We start from the raw sequence: 25116 nt of genomic DNA, 5'->3' as shown, positions 1-25116 counted from the left end.
TAATTCATATAGTCTTTTTCCATAATTAGTATGGATGTGTAATACAGAGTTGCTGCTGTTCAGAAACGTCTCTGCAAACTTGTCAGTGTAAAAAAACAAAGAAAACCCCCTGTAATTTTACACCTGCACAATCAGAATGCAGTTCATGTTTCCATTTTTCTCTAGATTCCCATGTATGATTTAGGCCTCAAACATGATCTCACTTGTCTTACTTGGCTCCATCCCAGTTACAGTCATAGTTTTTTGGCCATACATTTTAAAAAAAAATAATTTTATTGGCTATGTACAGTGCTCAGGTATGTTATATAAATACAGTCTCCATGAATTCTATTACATTTGAAAGTGAATTTTCTCTGTTTGTTTTTATTAAAAACAATGTAGCAGCCCTTATTTTTGTATAAAATTATCACTGACCTTTATTTCATTTAAATAGGTATTACCAAATTTTAACTTTGTTGTGATAATTGTTTTTAACCTTCTTTACTCATATTAACCTGTCTGCACAGCTTCTAGTAAAGGGATAGAAGGGTCAATATTGAAATATGCATTGGTGCATTTGAATTTGAAATAGAAGTTCAGAGAGCTGGCGGTGGTTTGTATTGTGCCTGTGAAAACTTAATTTTGGTCATACAAGCCACTCCTGGCTCTTTGAGAAGGTGTGGTGTTTGAATACTAAGGTATGAGTCCATTAAGCCACTGGAAAACAGTAATCACTTTTACTAGTAGCATTTTTGCTAATGGAAGCATATTGCAAAAAGTGCTTCTATTCAAATTTGAATAGCACCTATGCACAATTCAATTTGTACCTTTCTATCCCTTTAAACAATATTTGATAGTTCATGTAATTTCAAACTCTGGACTTGATCACATGCATGTAGCAGTTGAAAACAATTGCAACTCATGAGTGATAAAAATGGTTTTGAACAAAATAAAAAGTCTCATTATTAACTTGTGAAAAGTTTTATTTCTCATTGCTCTCTGTGGAAACATTTAGAGCCATGGGGGCCTATTTATCAAAGGTCTTGCGGACCTGATCCGACAGTGCGGATCAGGTCCGCAAGACCTCGCTGAATGTGGAGAGCAATACGCTCTCTGTATTCAGCATTGCACCTTCAGCTCACAAGAGCTGCTGGTGCAATGCTGCCCCCTGCAGACTCGCGGCCAATGGGCCGCCAGCAGGGAGGTGTCAATCAACCCGATCATATTTGATCAAGTTGATCGGGTTGATTTCCGGCAATTCCTGCCCGCCTGCTCAGAGCAGGCAGACAGGGTTATGGAGCCGCTGCTTCATAACTGCTTTTTCTGGCTAGTCTGAAGACTTGCCAGAAACATGGGCCCACAAGCTCCGTTCGGAGCTTGATAAATGGGCCCCATTGTGTGCTGCTATTTTTATGCATTTGGGAGTATTGTGGACTGATGATGGATTTGCCAAACTGAGTTAATGCCAGTGCCTATATTTTACCAGTGTCATTGCTAAATATAAGAGTATCTACTAATCCTCAGACCACTTGCTGCCTAATTAAGCTTATCCATACCCTAACCACAGCTTCCCAGTAATATTAAACTATTTAATTGTGACCCCACCTACCCCTTTTTCTTATTAATCCTCATAATGGCTACCACCATTGCAATCATAACTGAATTTTCTCTGGTCGGCACCCTGGTTTGACTCACACACTAAATTAATTATTAGGTATCATTTAACTCCTGCCAGAATTAATAAATGGAGCAAGAACTTACAGTTTTCAAGGTAGCTTCCTTGGGGTTCATTGTCCTAAAAATAAAAAATAAAATCAGCGTAAAATCAACTTCTGGTTTAATAAAATATTAAATTACAAGTTCAAATTGAAAAAAAATATGTATTTCTTCTTTATGTAAGAGAAGATAGTGGCAATCTACAAATAACTGATTATAATAATTATAATATGCTAGATAAAAGATTTATTAATACAGTGATTCTGTGTGTTAGACAAATTAACTTTACGCTCTGGAAGAATAAAAAAATAGAGGTCCAAGCTATTATAGAACAGTTTGATCTGTTTAACCCCTCTGAAAAACACTCTCAACATATATTTCATGAAGTGGTTGAATCTAATAAGAAGTTATCCAGATGTTTATTTAAATATAAATACTTAGCTTAAACCCGATAAAAGGGAGGCCTAGAAGTTTTAAAGGGAAGAGAAAGGTAAAGAGAAAGAGAGAAGAACGTGAAGATAAAAGGTATAACAGAGAATTTACATTTTGACTAAGGGGCCTTATGGGAGTGAGGGCACTATTAGCGGAGGAAAGTTTGTCTGGGTTTTTTTTTTGTGTTTTTTACAAATACAATAATATTAATAATATATAAATTGGAATCTTTGTGTAGATATAATTATTATTGGAACTGGTTGATGTACTTATATGAAACAACAGATACTTAGGATTATATAGTTATTTTGCTTTACATTTTTTTGTAGAAAAAATGCCCTCTGTGTTAATTTATTTACAGTAAGATTATCTGTGGATGTTATGACTATATTGTTTTGTATATAGAAGTCAAACATTAAAAAAAAAAGTGTTTTCTCTCTCTTTTGACAGTTTAATAAAAATGTTTTGTGCAATTCTTGATCTAGACTGAATGTAAGACTCCTGGTTTCTTTGTGGGTTTTGGTCCTTGTAGGAGTTTTACATACTAGGGGTAATTGTTCTCTGGTTGGAGTTCAGGTGAATTTTGGTTATGGGATTGAGCTTTTCATGAGGTGGATGTGTGAGTAGGAAAATAACCTACGGTGCAGGTATGTTGGGAGAAGTGGTGGAGTCTGGATATTTTAGATTTAATAGTAATAATGGGGCCCAGGCAGTATGTGCAATGGTGGCAGTCATAATGAGATTAATTGTAGTAATTGACATCTCTTTAGGAATTACGGGCTACCTAGAGAGGCATGAAATACCACATGTAAGAAGTGTTTGCGTGGTGTAAATTTCTTTAGGGTGATCCCCTGCATCTACAGGGACTTTCTTTCAAAAGAGGGGTTTCATGTGCTACATAGTATATTGACTTTTCGTTAGAGCCCACACTGTTACAACAAAACTCCCTTGCATATAGTGTTGCAGGTGATCATCATTTGTACAGCAATCTTTGTAAAAGCCACTGTCCAACACAGAAGGAGCCATAAGGTGCCTGTGCCCTTGTGACGTTCTTGTTGCATGTGTAGCATCATCACATATATAATTATGTTATCAAACTGACAAGCAAGACTGTGAGTGCAAACAAGACATTGAACTCTGCTTTTTAATGTGTTAAATGACAGAATCATAAAGAGTTTATCACCAACATAACCATTTAGGTCAAGATATGGAAAACAAATACTTTTTGTCCTCATTTATTCATAAATGTATTCTTTCTAAAATGTGTGATTGTAAGATGTACACATTCTGTCTTCTGAGCAAAGAGAAAGATAGTTATGTTACATAAACCTTGTTTAGGTTAGCTTTATGTTCTGAAACTGTCTTTTTACTTACTGATGAAACATTTTTAAAGTAACAGCCAGTAAGGGCCCGTCCATTTTATTCTCCCTTTTTTTTTTTTTTGCTGTGCCGTGAATGTTTCATAGTCCGTTAGAATTAGAAGCAAGACAGGTATAATTCATATGGGACCCCAGGGAGTTTATTCCTCTATATGAGAACACATTAACCTATTATTAATATAAGTTAACTGTGTTTTAATTGAGTAATTTGTTAATCATGTTGTTGACAGATAGTAGTGTTCAGATGACCCACCTTCGTTGACAAATAGAGGACACATGTTTTTATTAAATCCATATTTTTTTCATTCTTTATTTTGTACATTCTAATAAAAGCCGTTCTTAATTAAATATTAAGAAGGAAAGAAATTGCAAAACATTTTTTTTGTAATCGTATTATGTATAAAACAAGGTATAAGAACTACTCTAATATCTAATAAAATACTGTACTAAAGACCTATATATTTCACATATTGAGACAAAAAAAAGATCTATTCTTGCATAATTTCTAATATTTTAATTTTGTTTTATGAACTGTTTTACAGATCACTCGACACTGTACTTAGCAATGCAGTGCAAGGTCTTTCTGTCATAGATTCCCATCTTGTGGAACTGGAGGGAGATACCCTTTGTCTCTATGGGTCAGGTGCTTTGGAATCTTTGGACAGGGCCTGGAGTGTTCAAACATCTGGATCAATCAGCGTCATCTCTTTTACTTTTATCAATTTTGATGATATTATTCAAGTTCTTCCAAAAGTGAGACTAAAATTTCCTAATTTTATGGTAAGGAAAATTGATATAGCAAGAAATTTTCTTTGAGATTAGATTGTGATCTTATGCAGAGGATTTATGCAAAATTATATTACTGTCCATAGCAACTCAGGAGCATGCACATATCTTTAGAATTCTATGGCAGCAGTGTTTTCAACAATGTTTTCAGCAATATTGTATATTGTTGCAAACAGCATTTAGTGATATGATTGTAACTGAAGATGCACATAATTTATTATAAATTATATTGCATAGAAAGGGATGTTTTATGAAAGCCACAAACAAAAATGTATTATCTCACAACTGCATAAACTACTGGTATTATATTACCCTTGTATTCCCTTTTATTTTGAAAATGTATTTTGACTTGCATTTAATCAGCCTTTTTGCATTCACTGATAGATCTATTTTCTGCAGTTTCATATCTGCATTTAAACTTAAAGGGACAGTCTACTCCAGAATATTTATGGTTTAGAGAGATAGATAATCCCTTTATTACTCGGTTTTGCACAACCAACACGGTTATATTAATATACTTTTTTTTTTTTTTTTTTTTATAATGAATTTTTATTCGGTTTTAGAATGAAAAGTAACATTTGGGGACACGCAGGACCCCTGTTCAAAAATACACAAACAAAAAGGATCGGACATGCAGGTCCGAGTGCAATAGCTGTCAAAACATTGATACATCATAAGTAATTTGCAGGGATTTGTGGTGAAAATAATTCACCAAGATTGAACCCTAGTGTGGGCTTTGAATATGGGGGGGGGGGGAAGGTGATACTTATAAATTAAGGCTAATGCTCCAAAGAACAAGTCAGGAAAAGTTGCTGTAATACATATTAATGGGTTTGTCCATATAGATTGAGGCTCATCGTACCTAGCACACACTGTACCTAGTACTCATATCTAGCACACATTGTACCTGGCACATGCAGTATCTAGCACGCGTAGTACCTAGCACACACTGTACCTAGCACACACTGTACCTAGTACTCAATATACCTGGCACACGCTGTACCTAGCAAACACTGTACCTCTCACACACTGTGCCTAATACACATTGTACCTAACACAAACTATACCCAACACCCATTGTACCTAGCACCAATTCTACCTAGTTCGCGTTATACCTAGCACATGCCGTACCCAGCCCCCCACCTTGCCTAGCACACGCGGTACCTAGCACACATTGAACCCAGCACACATTGTACCTCGCGCACACCGTGCCTACCACACTTTGCACCTAGCACACATTGTATCTAGCACACATTGTACCTAGCACCAACTGTACCTAGCTCACGTTATGCCTAGCACACGCCGTACCCAGCCCTCACCTTGCCTAGCAGATGCGGTACCTAGCACACACTGAACCTAGCACACACTGTACCTAACACACACTGTACCTAGCACACACTTTACCTAGCACACACTGTACCTAGTACTCAATATACCTGGCACACGCTGTACCTAGCACACACTGTACCTCTCACACACTGTGCCTAATACACATTGTACCTAACACAAACTATACCCAACACCCATTGTACCTAGCACCAATTGTACCTAGTTTGCGTTATACCTAGCACACGCCATACCCAGCCCCCCACCTTGCCTAGCACACGCGGTACCTAGCACACATTGAACCCAGCACACATTGTACCTAGTACACACTGTACCTCGTGCACACCGTACCTAGCACACATTGCACCTAGCACACATTGCACCTAGCACACATTGCACCTAGCACACATTGCACCTAGCACACATTGTACCTAGCACACATTGTACCTAGCACCAACTGTACCTAGCTCACGTTATGCCTAGCACACGCCGTACCCAGCCCTCACCTTGCCTAGCACATGCGGTACCTAGCACACACTGAACCTAGCACACACTGTACCTAGCACACACTGTACCTAGTACTCAATATACCTGGCACACGCTGTACCTAGCACACACTGTACCTCTCACACACTGTGCCTAATACACATTGTACCTAACACAAACTATACCCAACACCCATTGTACCTAGCACCAATTGTACCTAGTTTGCGTTATACCTAGCACACGCCGTACCCAGCCCCCCACCTTGCCTAGCACACGCGGTACCTAGCACACATTGAACCCAGCACACATTGTACCTAGTACACACTGTACCTCGCGCACACCGTACCTAGCACACATTGCACCTAGCACACATTGTACCTAGCACACATTGCACCTAGCACCAACTGTACCTAGCTCACGTTATGCCTAGCACACGCCGTACCCAGCCCTCACCTTGCCTAGCACATGCGGTACCTAGCACACACTGAACCTAGCACACACTGTACCTAGCACACACTTTACCTAGCACACACTGTACCTAGTACTCAATATACCTGGCACACGCTGTACCTAGCACACACTGTACTTCTCACACACTGTGCCTAATACACATTGTACCTAACACAAACTATACCCAACACCCATTGTACCTAGCACCAATTGTACCTAGTTCGCGTTATACCTAGCACACGCCGTACCCAGCCCCCCACCTTGCCTAGCACACGCGGTACCTAGCACACATTGAACCCAGCACACATTGTACCTAGCACACATTGTACCTAGCACACATTGTACCTAGCACACATTGTACCTAGCACACATTGTACCTAGCACACATTGCACCTAGCACACATTGTACCTAGCACATATTGTACCTAGCACACATTGTACCTAGCACACATTGTACCTAGCACACATTGTACCTAGCACACATTGTACCTAGCACACATTGTACCTAGCACCAACTGTACCTAGCTCACGTTATGCCTAGCACACGCCGTACCCAGCCCTCACCTTGCCTAGCACATGCGGTACCTAGCACACACTGAACCTAGCACACACTGTACCTAGTACTCAATATTCCTGGCACACGCTGTACCTCTCACACACTGTGCCTAATACACATTGTACCTAACACAAACTATACCCAACACCCATTGTACCTAGCACACATTGTACCTAGCACCAATTGTACCTAGCTCACGTTATACATAGCACACGCCGTACCCAGTCCCCACCTTGCCTAGCACACGCGGTACCTAGCACACATTGAACCCAGCACATATTGTACCTAGTACACACTGTACCTCGTGCACACCGTGCCTACCACACATTGCACCTAACACACATTGCACCTAGCACACATTGCACCTAGCACACATTGCACCTAGCACACATTGTACCTAGCACCAACTGTACCTAGCACCAACTGTACCTAGCTCACGTTATGCCTAGCACACGCCATACCCAGCCCTCACCTTGCCTAGCACATGCGGTACCTAGCACACACTGTACCTAGCACACACTGTACCTAGCACACACTGTACCTAGCACACGCCGTACCTAGCACACGCCGTACCTAGCACACGCCGTACCCAGCACACGCCGTACCCAGCACCCGCCTTGCCTAGCACACGCAGTACCTAGTACACGTTGAACCTAGCACACATGACACCTAGCACACATGACACCTAGCACACATGACACCTAGCACACATGACACCTAGCACCTACTGTACCTAGCACCTACTGTACCTAGCACCTACTGTACCTAGTTCACGCTATACCTAGCACCCGCCGTACCCAGCACCCGCCTTGCCTAGCACACGCAGTACCTAGTACACGTTGAACCTAGCACAAATGACACCTAGCACGCATGACACCTAGCGCGCATGACACCTGGCACGCATGACACCTGGCACGCATGACACCTGGCACGCATGACACCTGGCACGCATGACACCTGGCACGCATGACACCTAGCACACATGACACCTAACCTAAATTATGTTGGCAAAATTTAATTAGGCAGCATCCTCTCTATATACTATACATTATCAGGCTTACTGTTTCACATAGCTAGCACACAGAGCACCTAGCACTCGCAGCCCCTAGCATGCGCACCCCTTAGCACATATAGCACCCAGCACGCGCAGCACCTACAGTACCCAACCCTCACAGAACCCAACACACCCAATACCTAACACAGACAGAACCTAGCATATATAACACCTAGCACACACTACGCCTAGTATTTATAGTATGTAATACCTTAATAAATGTATATAACTAACTTGGGCTTCAAATTGAGTGTAGTGGTCCTAACCAAGAAAAGGTAAATTAATATTGATTTGCTGCCCCAAGACAGTAACAAAACTGGAGCTGCCGGATTCATCTTCAGATTTTATCATAGAGGAATCACACACTGTTCAAAAGATAAGCATGAGATAATTCTATAGCTTACTTTATCTCTGGCCCTCGTGTGAAAAAGCAATTTAAGATTAGCTGAGCAAGCATGACAATAAATCAAAGAAGCCATTCTAGGGAAACATTATTATGACCTATGAAAACTTAACATTACACTAGGAATGCCGCCCTGCTATGTGAAAAAAGGGCAGGAGATGATACTTATTCCAACTTTGAGGAGCCAATGTTCAGGAGGTTAGGAGTAGCCAGTGGCTCAAAACATTCAAACTAAACATAACATAACTAAAGGAGAGATCAGAAAACTGTTCTGTGGGTCACCAATATACATAAAGTTACAGATCGTTGAGAGTCAGCCACGTGGGAACATTTTTTAATGGCCCTCTTCATATTTCCAGGTCCTATGTTCCTATTACCACTATGGTCCCATAATCTAAGTACGGTAAGGCTGAATTATGGTAGGTTGTTTGGGCCACCAAGTGGCCGTGTTGTCCCTGATGTGCACTTACTACACAGCCGAACTTGCTCTCTCATGGTATCCGAGTTACAGCAGGTTGCACACCACTGCCTTGTCTAGCCTGTAGCCGCCTTCACTGTGAATGTCTATGCCGACAGCTGCAGTGGTGTGCGCAGACCTGATTACTACTGGAGCCAGGCATGTGAAGCAATGACGGTGGTTTATGGGAATCCCACTCATCTTGCATATCTTTCCGATACCCTGTGAAGTTTCACTTATTAGCCCAGACAGATGTAGATCTGTGTGAGTGTTTAGCCTCCCATAGTGTTCTTGTCCCCTGTTGCTCAATCCCCCAAGCCGTGGCAAATTGCAAGTGAGTAGGCGGTCCTTTGCAAGTATACTTATTGCCTGGGCCTTGTCATAAAGGATTAATGGCCAAGTCAGTGGTTATTAGGCTGCCAGCATGTAAGTGTAGTTATGTTGTGTATGGGTTGGCAGCTATACTGTCTGTGTGAAGGGTTTCATCCGACTGATGCTGTACAGACCTGTGTCAAGAGTGTCCACCAAGCTTTATGCGCCAGCCCATTTCACATACTGTTAGGCCCAAGTGGCGCAGGAACATGTGCATCCATCGGCATATCACAGTTTCTAAGGCTTTGTGTAGTGCGGTCGTCAGCGATTTCTGGAGCGGTAGGTGTGTGAGGGGCTCTAAGGTTTACCCCTGCTTAGATGTCACTGGATGCCGCTATAAATCCAACTTAAATGCTTTTCTCAGCCTCGGCTACAACGGAGCTCAGAACAGTGTGTCTGCCATGGTGGGCCACTCGCGTTGCATCTACTTGTATATGAGCAACATTGCGTGGTGTTGTGTTCGCAAGAGCCTCGCACAATACCTGCGTTAGGCTATGAAAGTGTTCATAGATAAGCTGACCCATCTCAAACTCCCACATGGCCGAGGCCTCCATCATGGCTTTAACACTGTCGGACTTACTGATCTAAATATATCCAGTCAGTCTTCCGGGCTCATCTCCAGCCCATATAAACATATTAGGGATCTGTCCTAAGCATCTTAGGAGGTTTAGATATGTATTAACCTTCTTTTATTGAAGTTGGAGCCGGGAGCTCAGCAGAAGCACGTCTTGTTCCCTTAGCAGTTTGCTCCGCCCCCCATTAATATACTTTTTACCTCCGTGATTACCTTGTATCTAAGCCTCTGCAGACTGCCCCCTTACTTCAGTTATTTTGATAGACTTGCATTTAAGCTAATCAGTGCTGACTCCTAAGTAACTACACAGAAGTGAGCACAATGTTATCTATATGGCACACATGAACATTCGCAGTCTAGCTGTAAAAAAAAAAAAAAGAATACCAAGAGAACCAAGCAAATTTGATGATAAAAGTAAATTGGAAAGCTGTTTAATATTACATACCCTACCTGAATCCTGAAAGTTTAATTTTTACCAGACTGTCCCTTTAATGTTCATCTAGTTGTAAACATTTTTTTACATTTCCTATATTATTTTCATAACCATGTCACTATTTAAAGAGGGTTAGATGGATTAAAGGGCCACTGTAAGTAAATATTTTCTATGCCTGTTACTAACTACCTACCCCAAATACACTTTTTATCAATAGCATTTCATTAACATATCTCTACCGTATATCAGAAATCTTGTCTGCAAATTTAATTGTTTTCCAAACCCCCTCCGTGGGTATCCTTTGCTCTGTACCAATCCGTTTACAATACCTAGGTTTCAAAATGGCGCTTTAAACACAAAGTTATTGGTTTAAGTATTTTGAACATGCAGTGCTGAAAATAGTGGGCAGGATAACGTGACATCATCAGCGAATAAAAGATATAACTTTTAGAACGTTATGTTTGTTTTGGAGAAAATATAGGTCAGTAGGTTTTAATTAATGTTTATTAACTTTAATATGTTAGTTGTTTAGCTTAAAAATTATAACAGAAAGTAATCCTTTAACACACATTTCAGTCTTGAAATATGAGAACAATTGAATTACTATCCAAGGGTTCTCCCCAAACACAGAATGTGAGTGTGACTACTTACCTAAACGCTCTGGACTTACTCAGGGACAACAGAAGTTTTAAACCTTTTTTGATGGGAAACACAGTTTAATGTATGGGTTTCCATTGAGAGAGCGCTGAAACCAGGAATTTCCCTGATTTGTCATGCTTGAGTGGGAACCTAAACTAATTTTGGCTATTCAGTTTCTCTATTTTAATCTGACATAAAAAATGTCACCCACTTACAGGCACATAGTCAATAAAAGTGCATGAAAGCTAAAATAAAACATTTATGATTCACATAAAGCATGACATGTTAACAGACATTTTATTTACATCAGTTATTAAATTTACTTTTTATCTTGGTGTCCTTTGAAGAGCATACATGGGTAGGATCAGGGGTGTGCACATGTCTGGAGCACACAGTGTTTTTAAAAGCCATTAATAAATCATTTGGCAGCACTATACAAATAAATGATAATAATAAATAATGTTGCAAGATTTTTTAATTTGTTAGTGAATGCAGAAAGGGTTATCTCCCTTATTTGTAGATTTTGTGCCTTAGTAGTTTCAGTGGAGCTTAAAGGGAAATTACACCAAAAAAATTATTTTTGTGATTCAGACAGATCAAATTTGCTATGTTCCTATGATATTCTGTGTTGAAGAGATACCTAGGTAGGCATCTGAAGTAATACATGGCAGTAAATAGTGCTGCCATCTAGTGCTCTTGCGAATATATAACATTTCTGCAAAACTGCTGCCATATAGTGCTCCTAAGCATGCGTCCCTGCTTTTCAACAAAGATACCAAGAGAACGAAGAAAAACTGATATAGAAGTAAATTAGAAAGCTGTTTAAAATTGCTTACTCTATCTGATTTATGAAATAAATTTAAGGTTTTATATCCCTTTAAAAGGACAGTATACACCTTATAATTACAAGACACTTCTGTTTCCCTTCTATGCAGTAGTATATCAGTAAAGTTTAAACATTTTAGAACAAATTCACATCTCATTTGTTGCAATAGTTTTTCAATAACTAGACTCCACCCACTAATGGCCTGATTTGGAGGAACTAATCTGGGGTTCAGTCTGCAGATAACAAGGATAGCCACAGTCATTACACAAGTATAATTTCCTTCATCCATTTCTGTTTGTTTATTAGCTCCTCAGACCCGTGTATCCTTTCTAGGTCTATAACTGACTTATTGACTAAGAGACTATTTCTAACAGAAAAACGCAGACTCAAACATGCCTTTGCTCAACTTCAACTCTGTCCGCTTCCTTCCATTGCTCAATGCATTAAAGTTGTTGACCTCATGGTCGCTGCTTTAGGGCAGTCCTATTTGCTAGATTTCATCTGCAACCTCTCCAATTGAGGATGGTACAAGAGTGGAACAGAAACAATGACGATCTGTCTCAGACGATCTGGCTGGATCTTAAGAAAAGACAGTCTTTAACATGGTAGCAGAATCCCCAATGCTTTGTTCAGGGGGGTCTCTTTTTTCCCAGCATGAGTAGTAATCACCACAGACAGCAGCTTGACAGGCTAGGGTACAGTTTGGGGGTCTCAGAGAGTGCAAAGAGTTTGCCCTCCTCGGGAGGCAAGGATACCAATAAACATTCTGGAACTCTGCACAATTTTCAGGGCTAAACCTTAAGCAGCAATCTTTTCTTTAATTCCAGTCAAACAATGTTACAGCAGTGGCATATATCAATCATCAAGGTGGAACTCAAAGTTCCCTGGCAATAAACAAAATGTCCTGTATTATCAGATGGGCAGAACAACACCATTGCATGGACTCAACCATTCCCTTCCTATGAGTGAACAAATGGGAGGCAAATGTTCTCAGTCACAATACCTATCACCATGGTAATGGTCTCTGAAACAGAATCATTTTTCACCAGATAGTGAGACACTGTGGCTTGCCAGAGATAGATCTCATTTGCTGACCTATTAGATCTCTGGTCGTTCAGGCTGATCTAAATTTTTCCTCCATTTACATTGCTATCCAGCGTGATAGCTAGATCAAGCAAGAAAGAGCTTTATTCATTTTGATTGCTCTGACTTGGCATTGCAGGACTTGGTATGCAGATCTGATTCATATGAACTTGGTGGCTTTCTCTCAGAAAGGACCTTCTTTCTCAAGGACATTTCTTTCATCAGGATCTCAAAACTCTGACTTTGATGGCCTGGCGATAGAAGGCCTAGTGCTGTCCCAAATAGTTTACCTAATAGGTGATTGTTGCCTGTTACAGTGTAGCAATCTCTCTGTCTGCCTTTAGGTAATTAAATGTAAGTAACTCACATTGTTAAAAATAAATGGCTATGTACTATTAAATACCAGCAGAAACATAAGCAAACCTATAATTCAGCAATGCAAAGAACAAGAACATATACAATCCCATTTACAAACCATATAGAAAGTTGTTGCTATATATTTGCAAACTTTGTATACTATATTATATATAAATAAATGTATATTATATTTAAACATATATGTACCAAAAGACACAATATTATTTAGAAGCATTTGCACAAATGTATCCACCTTTGAAATCCATTATATAGAATCACATAATGTACCTTAATGTACATATCACACCATTTCTTTGTGTATATTAAGTATAAAATCAATGTTAGTGTAATTAATCCATATCATTTATAGAACTACACCCACAAGACCACTACATAATTGGCATCAAACACCCTTTAACTGTAAAGGACATATGAACACATCATTTGTTTAGTAATTAGATGAGAAGCCTTTCAGCTCATTCCTTCATCTGAACTATATTAATAAAAATACATTATGTACCTCAACATTTTGAATGCAAGAGTGCAAAGTTTTTACTCACAACTCGTAATATGAGCTCAAATCTCCAAGCGAAAAAAAATGACTTCTAGCAGTTTTAACGCTTCAACGTAAGCACAAACTACCGCTCCACTCTTAATCTAGCCATATATGTAATCAGACCTTTCATGATTCATACAAAGCATACAGCTTTAAACAACTTTCCAATTTCCTATTTTCAAATGTTTATTCTCTTGGTACCTTTTGTTGAACAGTAAACTTAGGAGAAGCAATGCAATACTGGGAGGTAACAGAACACATATGGTTAGCCAATCACAAGAGGCATATATTTGCAGCCACCGGTCACCATCTAGTTAGCAGTAGTGCATTGCTGCTCCGGAGCATACCTAGGTATGCTTTTAAACATAGGATGCCAAGAGAATGAGGCAAAATTTGATAATAGGAGTAAACTGGAAAGTCGTTTAAAATTGCATGTTCTATATTGATTTAATGTAACGCTTATTACATGACTTGTTATAAACTATGTAAGTAATCTACTGATATTATTTGCTTTCCTTAACAGCACCTTAAACTTAAGGAGACCAATCTAGTTACCTTGCATCAGTTCAATGCCTTGGCACAACTTCGCCGGCTCGATCAGCTAACTGTGGATCCTCAGGGAAATTCTGTTGTTAACTTTACATTGTGGAAGTATTATGTTCTCTTCAGACTTAGCAACTTCAACATACAGAAAATCAATGATACCGAGGTAAAAGAATAATATAGTTGGCAATTAGTAAAGGCTTCCAATCAAAAGGAACATAATAAGTTATACACTGATACTTACATTATTTGCATGTGATAGGCCCAATGTATTTCTTAAACCAAAATAGCTGTAGCTTTAATATAGTAAGACAAAAATATGCTCTACTTGAATGTGATGGGAAACCTATAGTTGTAAATTATTTCTGCATTTATTATTATTTAGCAAAAGATATCATTCATTTTACATGAAAAGCTTTTGAGTGTATAGAGAACCAGTGTTACTGAAGGTCAGTTCTTTAGTTAGGCCCATATATTCTAGAGCAGTGGTTTTTGAAACCTGACCTCAGGCCTCCCCAACAGGCCAGGTTTTCAGGATTACCTTGGATGAAAGCAGGTAAAATAACCATGTTTACTAATCAGCTGATTATTTCACCTGTGCTCCAGTTCAGATATCCTCAAAATGTGTCCTGTTAGGGAGGACGGAGGGCAGGTTTGAAAAACAGAGTGAAACTCTGTTATAGAACTTTCTGTGACTGTTGTAATATTCTGATACTTCCAGAAGGTATATTTAGAATGGGCCTTATTTATAAATAATTTAATAATGCTTCTGTGGAAATTATGGCAAAATCATTAGCTTATGTATTCCAAATAAATAAGAGTGACTTTAAGAATTCTATTTACTTTTAATGACGTGCCAAGTAATACTATCTTTAGGGAAATTTCATTTGTAAATACTGTTATATCTAAAGAGGATACCTCAATCCTCTTTAAATAATGACAGTCCCCTAAATAGAGCTGCAGATCAATTGCAACAATACTTATTATGTGTCCATTGATGCACTCTTATCTTTTGAAAAAACTGTTTTATTTTTTTTAAGAATAAATTATAATAAATAAAACTATTGACCACTTACTACTCAGTGCTTCTAGCATGCAAGGGATCCACCAAAAACTCAAAGACCACCCAGCACAACCTCCCATCTCCTAAGGGATCCCACCTATATAACTCCCCTAACTGAACAAACCATCACTCAAAGGACCAACCTTAAAAATAACAATGTTTTATGTAATGATCCCATGTTTCCTTATTTTGTAATGTAAGCAAATAACTTTCTGTTAGTGAATGTATAATACAATTATTTATATATCCTGCAAGGTATTATTTTGTGACCAAATAGCATATACCATTTACAGGAATGCAAAAATATCACACTGCGAGTTGATATATTTAAATTGCTCAGATTATTGTGATATGAGTTCCCTGAACTATAAGTCATCCCATTGATATCAGTTCTGTATTACAGTAGCATTATGTATGACATTCAGTCCTGATTTAAGGAAACGTGATACCATTAAACTAACATACCTAATTTTGGAAAAGAAACATGGTCATAAGTGCATAATCTCTCTAATCAAAAAGAAGTCCAGCTTGGGTAGAAGCTGAACTAAATTCATCCTACCTAAACTGAACTTTTGCTGACAGGTAGGTTCATCATTCATTTTAATTAAACCAGAGCACTCCAAAAGATAGAAAATGCAGATACATTTTTTATTTTCAAAATTAAATTGTCATTTTGTGGTACCAGCCTTTAATTTAGGCTTATATTTATTTTTTACTCAGTGTTATCAAGTCTGTCTTGTTTATCATTTTATTTCAATCTTTGAGAAAAATAGTACTGGAACTGTTCCCTTAACCCCTTCAGGGTGTGACCTGCATGATGATGTCACACGCACAATGTAGATATAGTCAGGACACTTTATTTTTACTTTGGCTGTTGTGTAGACAGCTCTTACATAGTCCCTATCTTTTATAATTGTGGCTTTTTTCTAGTTGACCTGAACACACTAAAGTTAGAAGATTCTTCTGTCAGATCTTTATAGGGAAACTACACCCACATTTTTTCTTTCATGATTCAGATAGAGCATGCAATGTAGCCAGGACCGTCTTTAACACAGGGCAAAAGGGGCAGCTGCCCTGGGCCCAGTCTCTGTTGAGGGGCCCAAGAGTCCTAAAAAAAAAAAAAAAAAAAAAATTTCTCCTGTTAAGTGTAGTCAGTCCACGGGTCATCATTACTTCTGGGATATTAACTCCTCCCCAACAGGAAGTGCAAGAGGATCACCCAAGCAGAGCTGCTATATAGCTCCTCCCCTCTACGTCACACCCAGTCATTCTCTTGCACCCAACTAATAGATAGGATGTGTGAGAGGACTGTGGTGATTATACTTAGTTTATATATCTTCAATCAAAAGTTTGTTATTTTAAAACAGCACCGGAGTGTGTTGTTCCTTCTCAGGTAGAATTTGAAGAAGAATCTACCTGAGTTTTTGGATGATTTTAGCTGGCGTAGCTAAGATTCATTTTGCTGTTCTCGGCCATTCTGAGGAGTGAGGTAAACTTCAGATCAGGGGACAGCGGGCAGGTTCACCTGCAAAGAGGTATGTTGCAGTATATTATTTTCTGAGGAATGGAATTGACTGAGAAAATACTGCCAATACCGATATAATGTAAGTTCAGCCTTAAATGCAGTAGTAGCAACTGGTATCAGGCTGTTATGTATATATGTTTACACTTCAGTATTCTGGGGAATGGCACTTCACTGGGATAATACTATATGCATATAACTTTTAGCCTAACTTGCAGTGGGAACGTCTAGCAACAGGCTGTTTAATGACATTTCATGTTACTTGATTTTAAGCGTTTTTTCTGGCATGCTAAATCGTTTAATTATCTGAGGTACTGGGTGAAAAATTGTTTTGGGCACTGTTTTTCCACTTGGCTGTCGTTTATTTTAATTTAAGACAGTTTTCTGAACTTCCCTCACTGCTGTGTGTGAGGGGGAGGGGCCTATTTTGGCGCTTTTGCTACGCATCAGAAATTCAGTCAAAAGTCTTTTCTCTCCCTGCATGATCCGGATCGTCTCTACAGAGCTCAAGGGTCTTCAAAAATTATTTTGAGGGAGGTAATCACTCACAGCAGACCTGTGAGATTGTGCTTTGACTGTGATAAAAAAGTTTATATTTTGTACATTTTTTTCTGCTATTAAGGGTTAGTTATCTATTGCTAATGGGGGCAATCCTTTGCTAAATTTATGCCTTTACCGGGAAAAATGTGGTTTTTATAATTTCTCCGGTTCATTGTTATTCAACTGTCATAATTTTTTTTTTTTTCTGTGCTTCTTAAAGGCACAGTGCGTTTTTCTTATTACTTGTAAATTGAGTGAAAAGTATTTCCAAGCTTGCTAGTTTAATTGCTAGTTTGTTAAACATGTCTGACTCAGAGGAATATCTCTGTGCTATATGTGCAAAAGCCAAGGTGGAGCCCAATAGAAATTTATGTACTAATTGCATTGATGCTACTTTAAATAAAAGTCATTCTGTACAAATTGAACATCATTCACCAAACAACGAGGGGGAAGTTATGCCGACTAACTTGCCTCACGTGTCAGTACCTGCATCTCCCACTCGGGAGGTGCGTGATATTGTAACGCCGAGTACTTCAGGGCGGCTATTACAAATCACACTACAGGACATGGCTAATGTTATGACTGAAGTTTTGTCTAAATTACCAGAACTTAGAGGTAAGCGAGATCACTCTGGAGTGAGAACAGAGTGCGCTGATAATATTAGGGCCATGTCAGATACTGAGTCACAATTTGCAGAACATGAGGACGGAGAGCTTCATTCTGCGGGTGACGGATCTGATCCAAATAAACTGGATTCAGACATTTCAAATTTTAAGTTTAAGCTGGAAAACCTCCGTGTATTACTAGGGGAGGTGTTAGCGGCTCTGAATGATTGTAACACAGTTGCAATACCAGAGAAAATGTGTAGGTTGGATAAATATTTTGCGGTACCGACGAGTACTGACGTTTTTCCTATACCTAAGAGACTTACTGAAATTGTTACTAAGGAGTGGGATAGACCCGGTGTGCCTTTCTCACCCCCTCCTATATTCAGAAAAATGTTTCCAATAGACACCACCACACGGGACTTATGGCAAACGGTCCCTAAGGTGGAGGGAGCAGTTTCTACTTTAGTTGAAATAATCTTTATTGTCAAAAAGGAAGACAAGAGACATATCTAATACATCATGCCCCTAGTTCAGATAAACATATTTATATTCATTGTTACAGTCTCAGGACCTCTTATCCTGTTCGATAAAGTTTTATAATTCCATATATCTGTCTCAAACAACATGAAAATGAGTTGGAGGATGAAACAACTTCTTTCAGCAATTAGTATATCCATCCGGCTTTCCCAATGTATCTCCATCATTACTGAAATCTCTGAAAGTCCATAGAGTCCTAGGAAAAGCTCCCACCTACTGAAGTTGCCTTCAGGCATAGGAAATATTTGAGGTCCTGCTTATTTTCCTGAAGTAGGAACGAAATTATCTATAGTCTTCCTTCCCCTCCCTTTTCTAATGTGTTTTCCTTTTATTTTAATAATTATAAACATTAAACATAAACTTTTGAGCAGTTTCTACTTTAGCTAAGCGTACCACTATCCCGGTGGAGGATAGCTGTGCTTTTTCAGATCCAATGGATAAAAAGTTAGAGGGTTACCTTAAGAAAATGTTTGTTCAACAAGGTTTTATATTGCAACCCCTTGCATGCATTGCGCCTGTCACGGCTGCGGCAGCATTTTGGTTTGAGTCTCTGGAAGAGACCCTTGACTCAGCTCCATTAGATGAAATTACACACAAGCTTAAAACCCTTAAGCTAGCTAATTCATTTATTTCTGATGCCGTAGTACATTTAACTAAACTTACGGCTAAGAATTCCGGATTCGCCATTCAGGCGCGCAGAGCGCTGTGGCTAAAATCCTGGTCAGCTGATGTAACTTCTAAATCTAAATTACTTAACATACCTTTCAAGGGGCAGACATTATTCGGGCCCGGTTTGAAAGAAATTATCGCTGATATTACGGGAGGTAAAGGCCATGCCCTGCCTCAAGACAGAGCCAAACCAAGGGCTAGACAGTCTAATTTTCGTGCCTTTCGTAACTTCAAGGCAGGAGCAGCATCAACTTCCTCTGCTCCAAAACAGGAAGGAGCTGTTGCTCGCTACAGACAAGGCTGGAAACCTAACCAGTCCTGGAACAAGGGCAAGCAGGCCAGAAAACCTGCTGCTGCCCCTAAGACAGCATGAAGTGAGGGCCCCCGATCCGGAAACGGATCTAGTGGGGGGCAGACTCTCTCTCTTCGCCCAGGCTTGGGCAAGAGATGTCCAGGATCCCTGGGCGTTGGAGATCATATCTCAGGGATATCTTCTGGACTTCAAAGCTTCTCCTCCACAAGGGAGATTTCACCTTTCAAGGTTGTCAACAAACCAGATAAAGAAAGAGGCGTTTCTACGCTGTGTACAAGACCTTTTACTAATGGGAGTGATCCACCCAGTTCCGCGGTCGGAACACGGACAAGGGTTTTACTCAAATCTGTTTGTGGTTCCCAAAAAAGAGGGAACCTTCAGACCAATATTGGATTTAAAGATCCTAAACAAATTCCTAAGAGTTCCATCGTTCAAAATGGAAACTATCCGGACAAACTTACCCATGATCCAAAAGGGTCAGTACATGACCACAGTGGATTTAAAGGACGCTTACCTTCACATACCGATTCACAAAGATCATTACCGGTATCTAAGGTTTGCCTTCCTAGACAGGCATTACCAGTTTGTAGCTCTTCCATTCGGATTGGCTACGGCTCCAAGAATCTTCACAAAGGTTCTGGGCGCTCTGCTGGCGGTACTAAGACCGCAAGGAATTTCGGTGGCTCCGTACCTAGACGACATTCTGATACAAGCGTCAAGCTTTCAAACTGCCAAGTCTCATACAGAGTTAGTACTGGCTTTTCTAAGGTCGCATGGGTGGAAGGTGAACGAAGAGAAAAGTTCTCTCTTTCCACTCACAAGAGTTCCCTTCTTGGGGACTCTTATAGATTCTGTAGAAATGAAGATCTACCTGACAGAAGGCAGGTTAATAAAGCTTCAAGATGCTTGCCGTGTCCTTCATTCCATTCAACACCCGTCAGTGGCTCAATGCATGGAGGTGATCGGCTTAATGGTAGCGGCAATGGACATAGTTCCCTTTGCACGCCTACATCTCAGACCTCTGCAATTGTGCATGCTAAGTCAGTGGAATGGGGATTACTCAGATTTGTCCCCTACTCTGAATCTGGATCAAGAGACCAGAAATTCTCTTCTATGGTGGCTTTCTCGGCCACATCTGTCCAGGGGGATGCCATTCAGCAGACCAGATTGGACAATTGTAACAACAGACGCCAGCCTACTAGGTTGGGGCGCTGTCTGGAATTCCCTGAAGGCTCAGGGATCATGGACTCAGGAGGAGAGTCTCCTTCCAATAAACATTCTGGAATTGAGAGCAGTTCTCAATGCCCTTCTGGCTTGGCCTCAGTTAACAACTCTGGGGTTCATCAGGTTTCAGTCGGACAACATCACGACTGTAGCTTACATCAACCATCAGGGAGGGACAAGAAGCTCCCTAGCGATGATGGAAGTATCAAAGATAATTCGCTGGGCAGAGTCTCACTCTTGCCACCTGTCAGCGATCCACATTCCTGGAGTGGAGAACTGGGAGGCGGATTTCCTAAGTCGTCAGACTTTTCATCCGGGGGAGTGGGAACTTCATCCGGAGGTCTTTGCCCAAATACTTCCACTTTGGGGCAAACCAGAGATAGATCTCATGGCGTCTCGCCAGAACGCCAAGCTCCCTTGTTACGGGTCCAGGTCCAGGGACCCGGGAGCGGTCCTGGTAGATGCTTTGACAGCACCCTGGACCTTCGGGATGGCCTATGTGTTTCCACCCTTTCCGATGCTTCCTCGATTGATTGCCAGGATCAAACAGGAGAGAGCATTGGTGATTCTAATAGCGCCTGCGTGGCCACGCAGGACCTGGTATGCAGATCTAGTGGACATGTCATCCTGTCCACCTTGGTCTCTGCCTCTGAGACAGGACCTTCTAATTCAGGGTCCTTTCAAACATCAAAATCTAATTTCTCTGAAGCTGACTGCTTGGAAATTGAACGCTTGATTTTATCAAAGCGTGGATTTTCGGAGTCAGTAATTGATACCCTAATACAGGCTAGGAAACCTGTTACCAGAAAGATTTACCATAAAATATGGCGTAAATACTTACATTGGTGCGAATCCAAGAGTTACTCATGGAGTAAGGTTAGGATTCCTAGGATATTGTCTTTTCTACAAGAGGGTTTAGAAAAGGGTTTATCTGCTAGTTCCTTGAAGGGACAGATCTCAGCTCTGTCCATTCTTTTACACAAATGTCTGTCAGAAGTTCCAGACGTTCAGGCTTTCTGCCAGGCTTTGGCCAGGATTAAGCCTGTGTTTAAAACTGTTGCTCCACCATGGAGCTTAAATTTAGTTCTTAACGTTTTACAGGGTGTTCCGTTTGAACCCCTTCATTCCATTGATATTAAATTGTTATCTTGGAAAGTTCTGTTTTTAATGGCTATTTCCTCGGCTCGTAGAGTCTCTGAGTTATCAGCCTTACATTGTGATTCTCCGTATCTGATTTTTCATTCAGATAAGGTAGTTCTGCGTACTAAACCTGGGTTCTTACCTAAGGTTGTCACTAACAAGAATATCAATCAAGAGATTGTTGTTCCATCATTGTGTCCTAACCCTTCTTCAAAGAAGGAACGACTTCTGCACAATCTAGATGTAGTCCGTGCCCTGAAATTTTATTTACAGGCAACTAAAGATTTTCGCCAAACTTCTTCCCTGTTTGTCGTTTATTCTGGACAGAGGAGAGGTCAAAAAGCTTCTGCTACCTCTCTCTCTTTTTGGCTTCGTAGCATAATACGTTTAGCCTATGAGACTGCTGGACAGCAGCCTCCTGAAAGAATTACAGCTCATTCTACTAGAGCTGTGGCTTCCACTTGGGCCTTTAAGAATGAGGCATCTGTTGAACAGATTTGCAAGGCTGCAACTTGGTCTTCTCTTCATACTTTTTCCAAATTTTACAAATTTGACACTTTTGCTTCTTCGGAGGCTGTTTTTGGGAGAAAGGTTCTTCAGGCAGTGGTCCCTTCCGTATAAAGATCCTGCCTGTCCCTCCCGTCATCCGTGTACTTTAGCTTTGGTATTGGTATCCCAGAAGTAATGATGACCCGTGGACTGACTACACTTAACAGGAGAAAACATAATTTATGCTTACCTGATAAATTCCTTTCTCCTGTAGTGTAGTCAGTCCACGGCCTGCCCTGTTTTTATGGCAGGTCTAAATTTTAAAATTATACTCCAGTCACCACTGCACCCTATAGTTTCTCCTTTCTCGTTTGGTTCTCGGTCGAATGACTGGGTGTGACGTAGAGGGGAGGAGCTATATAGCAGGTGATCCTCTTGCACTTCCTGTTGGGGAGGAGTTAATATCCCAGAAGTAATGATGACCCGTGGACTGACTACACTACAGGAGAAAGGAATTTATCAGGTAAGCATAAATTATGTTTTGTTTTTTTTTGTTTTTTTTTAATGGTTCATACCAGACTGCTGATGTGACATGGGGAACACACACATTCAGTCCTAATACTGTCACAGTCAAAAGTACTCTGCTTATATTTTTTTTCAAAACTGTGCCAGACCGTGCCCGTGTCATGTGACATGCCAAGCTAGTGCCATGTGCTGTTTTAGATGTGCACTGTGCAGCCCTGAATGCAAAGCCCTAACTTGGCATCCAGCCATTTCCCACTGCATCAGAAAATGTCTTACTGGGGTTACCACTGTTACCAGGTAACTGCTCTGGTGGTGGGGATTGTTTCTGGGTAGGGCTGACTGTAGGCACATGCAGCAGAAAGCTGGAGCGGCAGGCACATGAGGATTTGAGCATCTGTGCAGCTGCATACACTGCTCTCTTCAGTCTTGAGACTGTGTGACTCATCTCACACTGTATCCATGCAGCCTTGGACAGACAGCATCATGTCTACTGGTCCCCTTAGCCCTGCTCTTTCTGCTGTGGCCCTAAGATCAACTAACTGAAGTTTGTTATTGGAATAGTGCAATGTAGAAAGGTGTCAGTGGGAAGAATAAGTGAGTGCATACGCCCCTCCCCATGCAGCATTGTCTAGTTCAGGGTGAGAGGGAACTTGTTCCTAGCAAAGAAGCTACATGTGCTGGTGTGGCTGATGTAAAGGCGTCATGCTGATACTTCACACATTAATGTAAGGTTTATTTTTATAGTTTTTATTTTCTCTCTGTCTCAGATTTTACAGCTTCCCATAGTAGTTCTGCTGTTCAAGTCAGTAAACTTATATTTGTCTGCACCTCCATGCTTCCTCCTTTACCTTGCTTTGCTCCTGTTGGCTGCCCTAAATCTCTTTAACCAGGTAACCTCACACCAGAATCACATTCAAAAGAATATTAAATGAATCCACAGTGGAGGAATTTATATATTTATTTACTTATTAGTTCTGCTTAGGTCCAGTTTCACATATTGCAATTTTTTTTTAATTTTTTTTTTTTAAATGATTAGCCCAGCAGTGGATGATCCACCGCTGGGCTAATAATAAAAAAAAATTGATTTAGTTGTTTTTTGGGATGTTGGGGTGGAGAGCGAAATTGCATGGGGTGGGGGTGGGGGGGCCCAAGAAAATTTTTGCCCAGGGTCCAATCAATATTAAAGACGGCCCTGAATGTAGCCACCAATAAACAAGCGCTATCCAGGGTGCTGAACCTAAAATGAGCTGGCTCCTAAGCTTTACATTCCTGCTTTTTAAAAAAAAAAATAAAGATAGCAAGAGAACAAAGAAAAATTTATAATAGGAGTAAATTAGAAAGTTGCTTAAAATTGTATGCTCTATCTGAATCATGGAAGAAAATAATTGGGTTTAGTATCCCTTTAAAGGGCCATAATACCCAAATGTTTAAACACTTGAAAGTGATGCAGTATAGCTGTAAAAAGCTGACTAGAAAATATCACCTGAACATCTCTATGTAAAAAAGAAAGATATTTTACCTTAAAAATTCCACAGTAGCCACATCCCATTGTAAAGGATTTCTAAGCAGCATATTAGTATGACTGTCCCAGGACAGCTGAAAGGATGAGCCGTGTGCACTCTCATGTTATTTCCCTATTCAGTGTAACAATGAAATATCATGAGAGTTAAGTCAAATCTCATGAGATCACAGTAAAAGAGTTCATGACCTCAGCACTGCTGATGCTGATTGGCTGCTGTTCATTTCTTCATTATTATTTTTTTTTACCTGCAGCTGGGAGCAGGTGAAGTATAACTTTTTACACAGAACTTACTCTGCTGAGCTGAGGAGATTGTGAGGTAAAATATCTTCCTTTTTTACATAGAGATGCTCAGGTGATATTTTCCTGTCAGCTTTTTACAGTTATGCTGCATCAGTTTCAAGTGATTTAGCATATGAGTATTATGTCCCTTTAAGGAAGGACTTTCTGGGTTTTTTACATTTTTAAGGTTTTTTTTTTTTTTAAATTTGTTTTGTTTATTTAGGTGCTGGGTGTTGAGGTTTCCATGGGGGGAGAGGACTGAGTGAGGGGTGATTTTG

At 40.1% G+C, this 25116-nt stretch overlaps 1 protein-coding gene across 2 annotated transcripts in view; it reads left to right on the top strand.

The window, feature by feature from the left end:
- The window catches only part of LRRC49 (leucine rich repeat containing 49), a 334467-nt gene that overhangs the window by 276855 nt on the left and 32496 nt on the right, over positions 1-25116 (top strand). For both annotated transcript variants that reach the window (XM_053717544.1, XM_053717545.1), the window contains 2 exons: positions 4049-4286; positions 14388-14573. In XM_053717544.1, the coding sequence (XP_053573519.1) occupies positions 4049-4286; positions 14388-14573 (424 nt within the window). The remainder of the gene's footprint in view (positions 1-4048; positions 4287-14387; positions 14574-25116) is intronic.

This window comes from Bombina bombina, chromosome 6 (assembly GCF_027579735.1).
Source record: "Bombina bombina isolate aBomBom1 chromosome 6, aBomBom1.pri, whole genome shotgun sequence".
NCBI lineage: Eukaryota > Metazoa > Chordata > Amphibia > Anura > Bombinatoridae > Bombina > Bombina bombina.
The sequence above is the reverse complement of the archived record's forward strand: the minus strand, read 5'-3'. Positions and strand labels throughout refer to the sequence as shown.